Source organism: Sorghum bicolor, chromosome 10 (assembly GCF_000003195.3).
Source record: "Sorghum bicolor cultivar BTx623 chromosome 10, Sorghum_bicolor_NCBIv3, whole genome shotgun sequence".
Classification (NCBI taxonomy): domain Eukaryota; kingdom Viridiplantae; phylum Streptophyta; class Magnoliopsida; order Poales; family Poaceae; genus Sorghum; species Sorghum bicolor.
The window spans coordinates 54,382,395-54,395,525 of NC_012879.2; the positions used below are offsets into that span (position 1 = coordinate 54,382,395).

The 13,131-nt window shown below is 43.7% G+C and overlaps 1 protein-coding gene across 1 annotated transcript; it reads left to right on the forward strand.

Annotated features, from left to right (window-relative positions):
* On the forward strand, nucleotides 5,456-6,209 carry LOC8067687. Its single transcript, XM_002437280.2, has one exon. It carries the CDS (start codon nucleotides 5,574-5,576, stop codon nucleotides 5,937-5,939), a length of 366 nt encoding a protein of 121 aa, XP_002437325.1. The 5' UTR covers nucleotides 5,456-5,573; the 3' UTR covers nucleotides 5,940-6,209.

The following is a 13,131-nucleotide window of genomic DNA, read 5'->3' on the forward strand; positions in this document are numbered from 1 at the left end:
TATCTCCACACCCATCGCACACGAAGCGCCACTCCGGCTCTCTTAGATATCCCAAGACCCCCAAGTTCTTTGGGGTGGCAGACACTCACCCAGACAACCTTGCAACACCTGCGTCCTAGCTTTGTATGATTTGTTATGAGAGAAAAACGTTGTTTCTTGACTAAAAAGTAGCTGATAAGTTTAAGCGAATAGGAGAGATTTTTGGCCAAAAGATTTGATTTTATATGATTTTACAATCTTATACATTACTAATTATATTTAGACCCTCCACACAAATTCTTACGTGATATGCTAAAAATGAATTAGTACTAAGGATTTCCGTAATAAAAAAAACTCGAGCCAGGGAAGGATTTCTATAATGAAAGATTAAAAGTAGACACAACTAAGCATCAATTCAACAAAGTAGTCATCATTAAAACTAATAATCGTTGATATATATTTTATTTTTAAAATTCTACCCATTATCGTTATACACACAATAGCTGCAGTAACACTCAAACTAATGCTAAATTATTCATCCCACTATTATGAAGAAGAGGTGATCCAATGTCTCCATAGTACCATTGCAGAGTGCACAGTCAATAAAAGAAGGAACTGAAAAAATAGAATATGTACCATTAAACCACAAATGTCATGTGTGATAACCACGACATGGAATACAATGCAAGATTATAGTGGTTATCACACCGCCTTTGCCCATGTCTCTAGCTATGACCACTTGGCCATACCGTCTGTGGGCTTCTTGAGCCGATCACACCGCCTTCGACCATGTCTCCGGCTACGACTACTCAGCCACGCCATTGGCAGACTCACCTGAATCAATCACACTACCGCTAGCAATGTCATCGACCATGACCGCTCAAGCGCCGTCTCAACCAGACCCTCACATCTGGGACATGCCTCTATTTGTACTAGGGCTCTGTTAGGTTTCCCTTGTTAAATTTTAGCTAGCTAAAGTTTAGTAACTTTAATAGCTAAAGTTTCAAACACATTGATTAAAAGGAGCTAAAATAGTTTAGTTTCATTAGTCATCCAAGAGTAGCTAAAATAATTTTAGCTAGCTAAAATTTAGCAAGGGAAACCAAATAGGCCCTATGTAATGGTGTACCAAACATTTCATGTGTTTGATTTGGCAATGCACAAGTGATATCTTGCAACAAACTATTAACAACAGAATTAGACATTGAACCATATAACATGCTTAAATTTCGTAATGGTACAAAATTGTTAATTTCATATTTTGGCAAGAAGCAGTCAGAAACAGAAGGCGCAACACATATGGGTACAGGGGAAGATAGTCATGCATAGAACCAACTAACCAAAACCAGATGGTCTAGTTTTGATTTTGCTGTCCGAAATTCGTTTGACCCTCGGAAAAAATTCAATGGCATACTAAGCATGGTTGACTTGATGGGCTGTTGCCGATGGACCAGAAGATGTAATTTGTGGTTGAGGCACACGCACACATATGAATTATGTAAAATCACTTTTTTCAGCATCGCAAATATAAATAAGCTTGTGTTGCTACCAAAAGGCTGCTTCTCCAGTTTGGCTTCCATAAACTTATTCATATGCTCAATCGAACCATCAAATTGAGTATTTGGACTCCATCAAGATTTATTATAATTAAAGTCGGCTCAAACTCGATTTTGACTCTCACCAGCTGGTATCGTCGGGGAGAAAATCTTCCAAACACAGCGGTTCTATGACCCAGTTTCAAATTAGGCTTTGTTTGGATATAGTCGTATTCATATCAATCCTTGAGGTGGATTGGAGTGAAACTTAAACTAAATTCTACCCCCAACTCTTTGAAGTGAATCCGACAAGTCCAAACAAAGCCTTAAATGTTCTACACACACGTGCATTTCGATTGTCTCGAATCTCGATAAACACTCAATGGTGAGGTCCAATCTTTTATCTACAGACGAAGAATCTCTCGGTTTTTTTTTCCAGATTTGTCAATTTAATTTGGAGCCGTCGCTTTCCTGATGGCTTTGGTGCGCCTCCCATGCCTCTTGATTGTTTTGCCCGATAGATCCATGCATCCGGCATCCAACACATGCATGCATCCCTTAATTCCCCCAGGCCAGTTGCATGGATCGTGACTGAAACCGGCAAGGCGGCAACCACATCTTCCAGCATGAGGAGAGCCCCCACCAACTAGTCCAGGAGAGCATGAGCAACAAAGCCTCCAGGAAAACGGAACCGATGGAACAACAACAACGACACCGAGGATGATGCAGCGTGTGTGCGTGTGCGTGTGCGTGTACGCGCCATGCGGCGTGCACCAACTGCGTGAGCAGGAGACAGGGCGGTGGGTGGTGTCGGCTTCGCGTCGCCGTCAGCCCGTCACGGCTTTGATTGTGCAGTTAGTACCAGTTTAGTAGGATCCTAACGACACAAGCAAAGCAGGATTTGCGTGTCCACGCACTGATGATCGACCACTGCACGTGCCGTCATGTCGATATGAGCGTGTTCGTTTGTCAACAAAGCTATGGCTGAAAGCACCGTTCGCTAATTTAGAGAGTGTTTAGTTCTCCATAGAATTCAAAATATAAAATACCAACTATTTTGGACTGATGAAATGTAAAATACTAAAATTTTCAGGATCATGTTTAGTTTCATCCAAAATGCAGAATTTATTGTCCTCGTGAAACCTCTTGAGGCTCATTTTGGGTTTTTTTTTTTTTCATATTGAGGCCAAAATTCAAAATAGAGAATAGCTACTTTTTACCAAAAATTTTACATGGTGTTTAGTTTCATTTTGCAAAATGATAGATTAAAACCCAAAATTTTTTGAAAGAAAATGGGAACTAAACACCACCTTATTGTGAGTGAAAAATACTATTAATTGGTAGAAAAATTACGGCTTATAAGATAAGTTGTGGACGCAAGAGAGGCACACAGCAGATCGTGCTCGTGTAAGTTTCTTTGTTCCGGTCTCTTTCGTTCTATGGAGTCAAGCTGCTGGCCCGGATACACACGATCGGACGGGCAACCGTGCTGGGGACTGGGGTTATGTCATTTATATGTGTCATACGGTGATAGTAGTGCACATGAATGCCCCATATATATGGCTGTCTCTGTCTGTTTATGAGGCTCCTTCATTCAAGCATACGTATATGCATATGGTAGTGCGCAGCCGGAGTTCCGTCGTCGTTGGTGCAAAATTTTATGACTGAAGAGTAATAAGGGCACTCACAATGCAGACTCTATTATAGAGTCTAAAGTTATTTATTGTCTCGAACAATGTGGACTTAGAGTCTTCCTGTTTAGAATTGAAATTTTTTGACCAAAGTGATAAAAAAAATTTGTGATCAGAACACGCAAAAAAATTTAGGTGTTTAGTTTGGCAAATTTTTTTCTGACACAACTTGGACTGCATACATTTGCAGTTGTCATTGGTGGGTTTCTATGGAAGTGCGTGCACAGTTGCAGCCCAAAATTTTTGCCCCAAAATTTTTTGGCCCCGTTTAGTTCTCAGTCCCCAGTTCCATAAATTTTTTTCTCTTTGGGCCAAAAAATTTCAAATCTAAACAAGGCCTAAATAAGACTTGGAGTCTTGTTTTTTCTACCTCTTTCTTTAATAAATATGCTGTCACATCAGCAAAATACCATAAATAATATGTAATTAATTGTCTTGGACTCTATGATAGAGTCTTGCATTGTGAGTGCCCTAATGGGAAATGAAGGAGAAAGCTTGCTGACGACCTTGTTTAATTCTCAACAGACAGCCATAGAGCATGAAGGGGAAAGTTAGCTGCTCAAAATCAGGAGCCTCTCTTTCTCAACTCCGACGAGACTAGACGTTAGAGTTAATTATACAGTTTGGAGTGTGGAGAGTTTCGCTACAAAAGATGATAAGATCGAGTCTATTTGGTATAGATTTTTCAATAGCTTCAGAAGTTGTTTTGGTACTTAGGTTACCAAACAAGCGTTTTTTGACTCCATATTTTGAACGCGCCGCCGGAGAAAACCAGCTTTCACCAACTTCTATCAAGGTCCACAAGTCAAGGTACAAAATTGCCCCTCTAGTTTAATAGAAATTACATCATTTTTGCCACCATCTCCCTACATTTGTTTTTTTTCAAAAATCACGCTTAAGCGTGTACTGCTTTAAGGGATAAAGGAGTTCAATACAAAGCTAGGGGTGCCAGAGGCGAGTTGCCTCAAGCCGTCCCAAACGGATACACACAAACACAAGGCACCGGCTAGAACGGTGGAACTTCGAGTGATGTACTAAAGGAGTACACAATTTTGCGATTGCTCGGGCTGCTCCTCCTACTGTACCCCGACGAACAGGGCCGCAAGCTTCCTGAAGCCCGCCCTGATCCACTCCTCACCTTCATCCTTGATGTGTTGCAAGAGCTGGCTCAAGCTTAGACAGATGCCGTCGAAGGTTCGCCGGTTTCCGGTCTTTCCAGACTTCCCATGTGACGAGAAGCACCAGGGAGTCGAACCCACCGCGTCGTCTAGCAGGCACACTCAACCTCGTGTTCATCCACCAAACGACGATGCTGGTGGAGCCGTCGGGGGCGTGCTGCTGGGCTCCCGCCCATCCAAGGATGCGGAACCATAGCTCTCTAGCGATGACGCAGCCGGCGAACAGGTGCTCTTGCGACTCGTCCTCCTACCCGCGTCGCACATGGCTGCAGGCCATGACGCCAACGCCGGTGGGCGGTCCACAGCCGGCCGTGAAGCAGGAGCCACATGAAAAACTTCACCTTAGACGGCGCCGAAGTCTTCCAAACCTCCTTGGCGCCGAGGAGTCCGCTCTTATTAGCCATTCATGATCTGACAGAGAAAAACGTTTTTCTAAAACAGTCTCAGCTCCATCAGAGAATTAGCTTCTAGAACTGTTTTTATCAACGGTTGAAGCTATACTAAAGTGCCTTAATATTAGAGGGAAAGATGGGTAGACCTGAGTGGCAGTGGTGGTGCGCTTGGGGGTAGAAATGGGAACATGGCTCTTTCCTCATGCATATCAGCAGGTATAGAGCCGAGAGGGCTTTTTCCTCCATGATTGCTACGTAGTTTGCTACCGAGCAAAATCTAGTGAGGTGCAACCTCTAATCATCAATGCTAGTACAAGCCTAGAAGGTTGCAATTTGGACAAGAAAGAGAACATAGATCCGTTCCAAAAATACAACTGACACGGACCTCTTCTTAAATGCCCGATTAAGACTTAAGCTTTCTCCATGCTGAAAAGGTTTTAGCTACCTTTCGCTCTACTAATTCCAGTCATGTGGCATGTCTTCAGGTAGGGAGGAAAAATCTGTTGCATTTCTTTAATTCCCCGAGGCTAAAATTAGCGAGGTAGCGAGGCCGTTCGTCTCTGTTTCTCCCTCAAAACGAGGGCCACCATCCACAAATTGGCAAGAGCGCAACGTTAGCTGTTGAGCCTTGCAGACCAACCTCTCCTTAAAATCGCCTGTTAATGCCCGCATTAATTCCCAACGCCGCTAGCTCCTGCCATCATCACTCTCCCTTCCATCGATCGATCGCCTTTCGCTATTCGTTCCCACATTTTCTTGATTATTACTATCGTTTATTTCTCCGGGTGGGGGTCGATCATGAGCAACCAACCAACCATGGCGGCGACGGCGCCCGTGCGCGCGTGGGTGGTGGTGCTGGTGTTGGTGCTGGCGTGCGCGCTGCTCCAGCCGCGGCCGTCCGACGCCGCGGCGCCCGCCCCGCAGCAGGCGGCGCCGGCGGCGGTGTCGTCGGGCGCGGCCAAGCCCAAGTGCGTGGCCGGCGCCAAGAACGACAAGGCGTGCCGCGTCGGCGCGATAAACAACCCGGAGAACCAGGAGGAGGAAGGGTCCAGCGTGACGCTCAAGGCGCCCGCCGCCGCGCCCGACAGCGACGACGACGACGGCAGCGACTACAACGACCCCGACGTGCCCAACGACGACCAGCTCATCGTCGTCGGACACTGAAAGCTGCCCCGCGCCCGCCGCCGACCCCATGCATGGATTATGTATGTCATGCATGAAGATTGATGGAAGGGGATGGACCGCCCGGTTAACGGATCGATCGATCTCTCTCGGTGTCAATTCGTGATCTTGACCGGTCGAAACAGATGGGACTTGCATGTTTGTTTCATTCTTGCATTGATTGTTCCTTGTTAACTACAGTAGTAGTGTGTATGGTAAAATCGGTTAACGCTTATTAATCACAAAGTGTGCTGTGAACTTGCCATCCTTTTATCCTCTGTTGATTGATTATTGAAGCAATCCCCTCTCCTGTCACAAAATAGGATTTCATCAAATTAAAAACTACGAACATATATATTTTTTTGGATCAATTCGGGGGAGCACGCTCCACCTACTATTTCATTGAAAACTAGATTATATTGCATTTTAGTTTGGAAACATGCAAGTTTCAAAATCTTATAAAATCTCTTAGATTTGAATGACTTCCTCCGTTGAAGGGACCGTGGAGGAGGACAAGGGAAGGAGTTAGTTTAGTATAAACTAGTTCACACAAAAAAGGGCCTTTCTAGTTTAAAAACTTATTATTTTTTAACTTCTCAATTTTCATTTAAAAGTTAGAAATTGATAATACATAGTACAATTTCCTCAAATGATTTTTTTTTGAGAGAAAACGGGGAAACATTATTTGGAAAGGTATTACTTATACATATATTTTTTCCGTACAACGTGTCATTCAAATTTTCAAGAATTGTTTTGTACTATTTCTCAGAAGAACTTTGTGGAAGTTCTAACATAAGAGCATCTCCAAGAGCCTAGCTAAAATGAGTAGCTAAATTCTAATGTTTAGCCATTTTATCAAATAGATAAGTTCTTAAAAAAGAAGAGGTTTTCAACAGCCTTGCTATCAGATAGCTAGTGCTAGTGGTTGGCTATATATGGCCAACGAAAATCAAGGATAGCAAACTTTCTATTTTACAAAACCAAATAGCATATCTATTGGAGCCTATTTTTCTACTATAAAAATTCTAAAAGGCCTCCATAATAAGAATAGCAAAGCTGTTGGAGTTGCTCTAAGGTTTTAGGATAACTTTATATGGAGGTTTTTTTTTCTGTTTTGCAAGATTTCTTCAAAAGATAAATTATCTGGGAACAAGCTTTCATGAAAAATATAACTTCTTCAAAACAAGTTTTCAGAAAAAACTAAATCAAGTAATACAAATACAAGGTAATCTAGTTCAGTATGTCCATTACATCGTAGATATAAGTGGTGTGAATCTGTTCAATTCCTAGTATACTAAATAAAAGTCACACCATGGTCGTATCCGACTTTGACATTTTTTTTTAGAAAAGCGTCCAACGATAACACAGTAATGAAATTTGTTAGCTATATATTACGTACAAATTATATATTGAAGTTGAACTCAAGCAACGAAACACTAGTATATATTGAAGCTCTTCTGTAGACTGACGAGAATTAAATTTCGTCATTGGGCCTCTGTCCTCTCCTGTCTAAAGACCAGCCCAAGTGCCAGTGCACTTATCCCGGCCCATATCATGATGGACACACTTTGTTCCATACTACCTATGGCATGCCATCAAAGATATGGCAACCCAGTTTCGTGTGTAACTTATGTAACCACCAATTAAAGACACAAGATCTAGATCCAACGTCTAAGGTTTTTTTCACTTAAATCCTCCAATCTGAATACACACGGATTAGATTTAAACCCATAGGTGGAGGGGTTGAAGTGAAAAAATCTCAGACGTTAAATCTAGATCCTGTGGTCTTAATTGGTGGTTGCATAGGTTGCACACGAAGGTGGGTTGCATATGATACGTTGCCGAAAGGTATATTATACAGTTTTTGTTTTCTTAGACGCGTTGGCTACAGTTTAAAAGGTTGTTTGGCAACGTTTCTTTAAACAGTTTATCCACATAGAACCACCCATCCTCAGTCAACCACTAAATTTCTGTTTTTTGTCTATCACTTCTATCTCATCAGTTTATTACTTCTCTTCCAGCTCTTTCGAATTCATCCAATCAGCCTGTCGTCCCTCTGCCCTATTCGTCTATGTCGTCTCGTTCCTCACTCTTCCATTCTCGTTTTCAATTTAAATCTGTAAAATATTTGTTGATGTCACACAACCCAAACCATGGCTTGATCACCCGAGCACGTTTACATCACGACATATCTATATAGATGTGTGTCTCCCCTTTCACTTTTTTTAACTCACAACGTGCACACACAATAATAATCATATATTTGACATTCACAACTCCAAGTGTTGATCTACCTCAAACACAACTTGATTGAAAGCATTACTCTACTACTTGTCATTAAATTACCAAACCAAATATTGGGCTTTCAACTCCACACAGATCAAAACAACAACGCACATATGTTTGCAACCTCCTTTGTTCCTTCCTCTTATAAACTTCATGGTCACCACAGCCTCACAGCCCCACCAAACTGCCGCTCTCAACTACCAGACAAAAGTCATGCTCTCTAATCCTTCCATCAACACCTTCTTTTTGACCACTTTCCGCCACCATGGACACCTGCTCCTCGACTACTCGACATGGCCCTCCCCCTCTTAACTCCTCCACCATCACCATGACATGAAGACTGCCACTTTATAGGCCTTAGCACTTCCTCCTCCACGCCATCGTGCCTTCTCCCCACGCCATATTACCTTCTCACAAAGGTCTCTTCATAACTTCCACTCGGTGAGAGCAAACCCCACATCATCGTGTGTCGCTGCTTTGTGTGGCCAATGTGTTGCGGCGCCTCCACCCGTGCATGGCCCTAGTGTTGCCACACTGTGCATCGTTCTAGCCAACACACGGCTACAACATCTCCTCATGCGTCCCATCAAAGAGTCATTGTGCCTCTATGACAGTGCCTCGACACGGTTATCATCTGGCCAAGATGGCCTAGACCAGCTGTCGACCCATACTTGACCACTCAAGCAGCACCGCCTCCATAAGAAGCTCCAATAGATTGACACCGAGTTGAACCCACCGGTCGTGCCACCGCCACATCTCCTCCTCCTCTTTCGATGTTGCTTCCATGACCACCGCATCCTCCGCCTGTGCTGGCCTCGCCGTACAGATGGGGTCTAGGGGGCCACCTGGCTAGGTTGTCCGATGAGGGGCGACACAGAGGCCGTCGGTGATATGAAATGCAGTCACAAGGATTAATAATTCTAGTTCATTTCCTCTATGAATTATTGCTTTTATGCCTTAGATAAATGTAAAACATAATGGATGTGTATCGTTTGTATCTTCGTTTCTCACCAATCTTTGCCAATGTTTGATAGTCTTTTTTCTCTCATTGTAACGCACCGACATATTAGTTACTGAAAAAAAAATCATGAATGATCACCTGTGTGCGCATAACCTTTTCGTGGTCGTCGGTGCACAGTGTGGGCATGCATGCGCAATTAGGCTCATCAGGGTGGCTGCTGGGCGTTGTTGCCGCCGCCAGCCGGCCGGGGAAGGGCGGCCGGAGGAATCCATGCATGCATGATGGCGTCGCGCGAGCGGGGTGGGCATAATTCCGCGTATTTTGGCGTGGGAGAAAGCTACGCGTACTCTTGTGCGTATAATAAGTGTCTCCACGCGCATGTGCAGGCAGGGGTTGAAGAAACGACTGGCCCAACGCACGGGGCCGGCGGGCGGGCTGCACAAGGCAGCGCCGGCCGGTTTCGACGGCCGCTCATGCCGGGCAGGAGCGAAACATGCGAGAGGTGTCTCCTTTCTTCCTTTCTGCATGTGCCCTCCCTCCACGTACACACCATGATTCCACCGACTAGCTAGCAAGCTTTTATATATATATATATATGTGTGTAAAAGTGCTATTCTACACCCTATAGCTGTAGAGTACTATTCTACACCGAACTGTTATGCTGAGTAAAATTCAGTATCATTGAGTAAAATTCAGTATCATTCAGTATTCGCGTTTCAGTATTGTTCAGTATTTCATGGTCCTAGGTGTAGTGCTGGATGATAATGCTCAGTATTTTTCTGCTCAGTTGACTTACGGTGTAGAATAATATTCTAGCGCTGCCGTATATATATTGTGTGTGTGCGTAGAGTAGTATACGTACACATATACTGTACACCAGAGAACTGCTACATATATATATATACGGCATCATGATTCGTAGTGCTATAAGCATGCCGTCGTGTCGTTAACCCCAGTTTGACCGCAGAGGCGGCAGAGCTGCTATAGCTGGTAACTAACCGGCAGGACGAGTGGACGAGGGACGACCCTGATGGTGGACGGCTGCTGTTTCACCACCCGGCCGGAGGGGTAAAAAAGTGTGGGGAAGGGGATGATTTTGTTGGGTTAGCGCGTGGGAATCTGATTAGTGAGGGCGTGGCACGCCACCTGAGCCCCTCCTATCATCACGGCAACCAGTCTAGCTAGCTATACCACACGCCACATCCTTTCTCCTCCAGCATCTCCCTTTTTGCGCTTTGTCTGCGTGGAACCACATATCATAATCATATCGTAGTATATATGGGAAGCTCGCTGGATGGTCCACTCACATCAGTCTGAACTACCCCCTATATGAATTATTATCACCGCTCAATTCAAAGGCAATTGACCTAGCTATATGTATTGCATTGGAGTATATATATAGCTACTGGAATTAATATATAGGTTTTATAATGATTCTTGGAGTAGTAGTACGTACTAGCTACTGTAAAAGATGCTCATGCGCACAGTAAACTGAAGACGCTTTCGATAATCCTGTCAGATGGATGGATGCAGCCTGCAGGGAGGATAGGAGGACGATGCATGGTCCAAAAGAAAGGAAGGAATAGACGACGAATTGAAGGGATGCGAAAAAGAAAACCAGTATTATTATGATGATAGGGGAAAGACGAGATCAGGTAGAGCAACCCTATGCTGGGTGTGTCCCCTGCGCCGGTGTCACGGCAGAGCCGCTTTGGCGCCGCTGTCCCCGCTTTGTAGCAGGTGTTCTGATTGCCCGCCAGCTGCTGCTGCCCGATGCTCCCGGCCGCCTTCCTTTCCTTGCTCTCTCTCTCTCTCTCACACACACACACGCACGCACAGAGAGATAGAGAGTTGGATGGTTAATAATTAAGAAAAGGAGAGAGCTAGCAGGCGCGATTAAGAAACTGGGCTTCAGATTGCAGACAGATTTACGTGCAAGGTGCTCTCGATTAAGAAACTCCAAGCCTTTTGTACGGGCCTCCCAGGCTTGTTTCTAGGCACACACATTCTGCGCTCCTGCTCCCGATGCTGCCCACCTGATGCTAGCTAGCTAGCTACGTCTCCTCCGCCTTCCCATCCTCGTCGTCTTCCTCCCTCTTCCTTCTGTCTGTATCTCTCTCTCTCTCTCTCTCTGAAACACACATTCTACAACCCATTTCGATCGATCTGTGCAGAATATAATATAATTTAATGTAGCAAAAAGAAAAACTTTGTGGTTGCAGTTTTGTGTGACAGATCAACATTGTTTATCTATATGTTATTCTCAATCAGTGTACCAAAACATCTGCGCAGTTTGCTAGCTATAACTGAAGGAGGAGCACGAGTGGCCATATTATTCATCCGCAAAACGCTCGACCTACCCCACTATTCTATGCCGACCATGCGTGCATGCAACTGTGTAATGAGAGAGGGCCGGAGAGAGTGAGAGAAAGACTTGTACTACTACATAAGTACATATAGGAGTATATCTTTTCATCTGCCCTTGCTTATCATTCTGCTCACTACCCTCCCTCATGGAGGCTGAGCATAAAAACCCATCGCATGCTAGCTAGGTCCCCTTCAGTTGTGCTCGAGCTTTTCTCCATCTTCATTCTTCTGTTTCGCCATAAAATCACTTCATCACTGTGTGTTACGTTCTTGGCCTTCTGGCTTGCCTGCCTCGCTCTAACGCTCCTGCATGGCTAATCTCTCAATATAGCAGCAATATCAGGTGAAGATCCAAGAAGTTTCATGGTACGCTAGTAGCTTCCAATTAACCCTAGCAATACCCAAGGGACTTTCGAAGTTTCTTCCACCCCACCCCCCCCCCCACACACACGCGCGCGCGCGCGCGCACACACACACACTAGCCGTGATGTGGTTTCTAGATGCATTCACTTCGATCTGATCGATGAAGGGCGGGATCGGATGATCGCTATCTGGTATGTAAATATCTTTCTTGTTACATGCATGCATCAAATATGATCTACTATTCCCTCAAATAAAATGATCTACTATCGTTGAGTTTGATCTACTCTTAATTTCAGGATTCTGTCATTTCGAAGTTGTAGGTGAAGAGAGGGTAGAAAACCTTACTTCTATATATGTGTCAGCAAGGCTCTAGCTACAACCAGACGAGAGCTCCATACATGCATGATCTGCATGTGCATATATCTTTGATCAATGGAAAGAGCGATATTGGTGAGGTTCAATCCGATGATAGGTTTTACAAACAGCTGTAAAATCAGTATCTGATTGAGCCGCGCCAATATCTCTTCCTCCTAATTGCCTGTCTTCCTTTCACTGCCCTAATAATAAGGGTGAGACTCATGGCACGCAGGTCAGCATCACTCCGTCTATGTTGTTGGCATCATTTTTCATCAAATCTGGTAGCTATTTCTCTGTAGACAATTAATTGGAACTGTACATAAACTATGCTCTATATATATAATCATATTCTTTGGCAAGTGGTTACTTGACTTTATGAATAAATTGACACTGAACAGAGATACACACGATCAAAGGTTAATTCCACAAATCTCTTCAAGATTCTTAGCCACTGTTCTTCATTAAATTTGATATAGCATTGGGTATAAGTGTGCACCGATATACTATACAGTTTCTTGCTTCTTTCTTCTAACCTACTATATCCACAAATATGATCGATACATCGTTGTCAAAAAAATTCAAGATAGGATATTCTTTTTGGTTTAGTTTTACTTTGAGGTTTTTTTCTGTGTGGAACTTCCCATATCCATGGTTTAATATTACTCCCTTCAATCAAATGTACTATATCGTTGACCAAGTTTGTAGGAAAAAATACTAACATGTGTGCACATCAAATTACTTTATAATTTGATTTTGCAATGGAGGGAGTAGTGTTGAACCTGTGTTCATCAAATTTCTAGTTCATACCGGCACAGATTCTTTATGTTCTGTACACATGTTGGCATTGTCTTGAAGAGGTAT

Coding starts and splice junctions, on each gene's coding strand:
- LOC8067687 (XM_002437280.2), top strand. CDS start 5,574: ATGAGCAACCAACCAACCATGGCGGCGACGGCGCCCGTGCGCGCGTGG.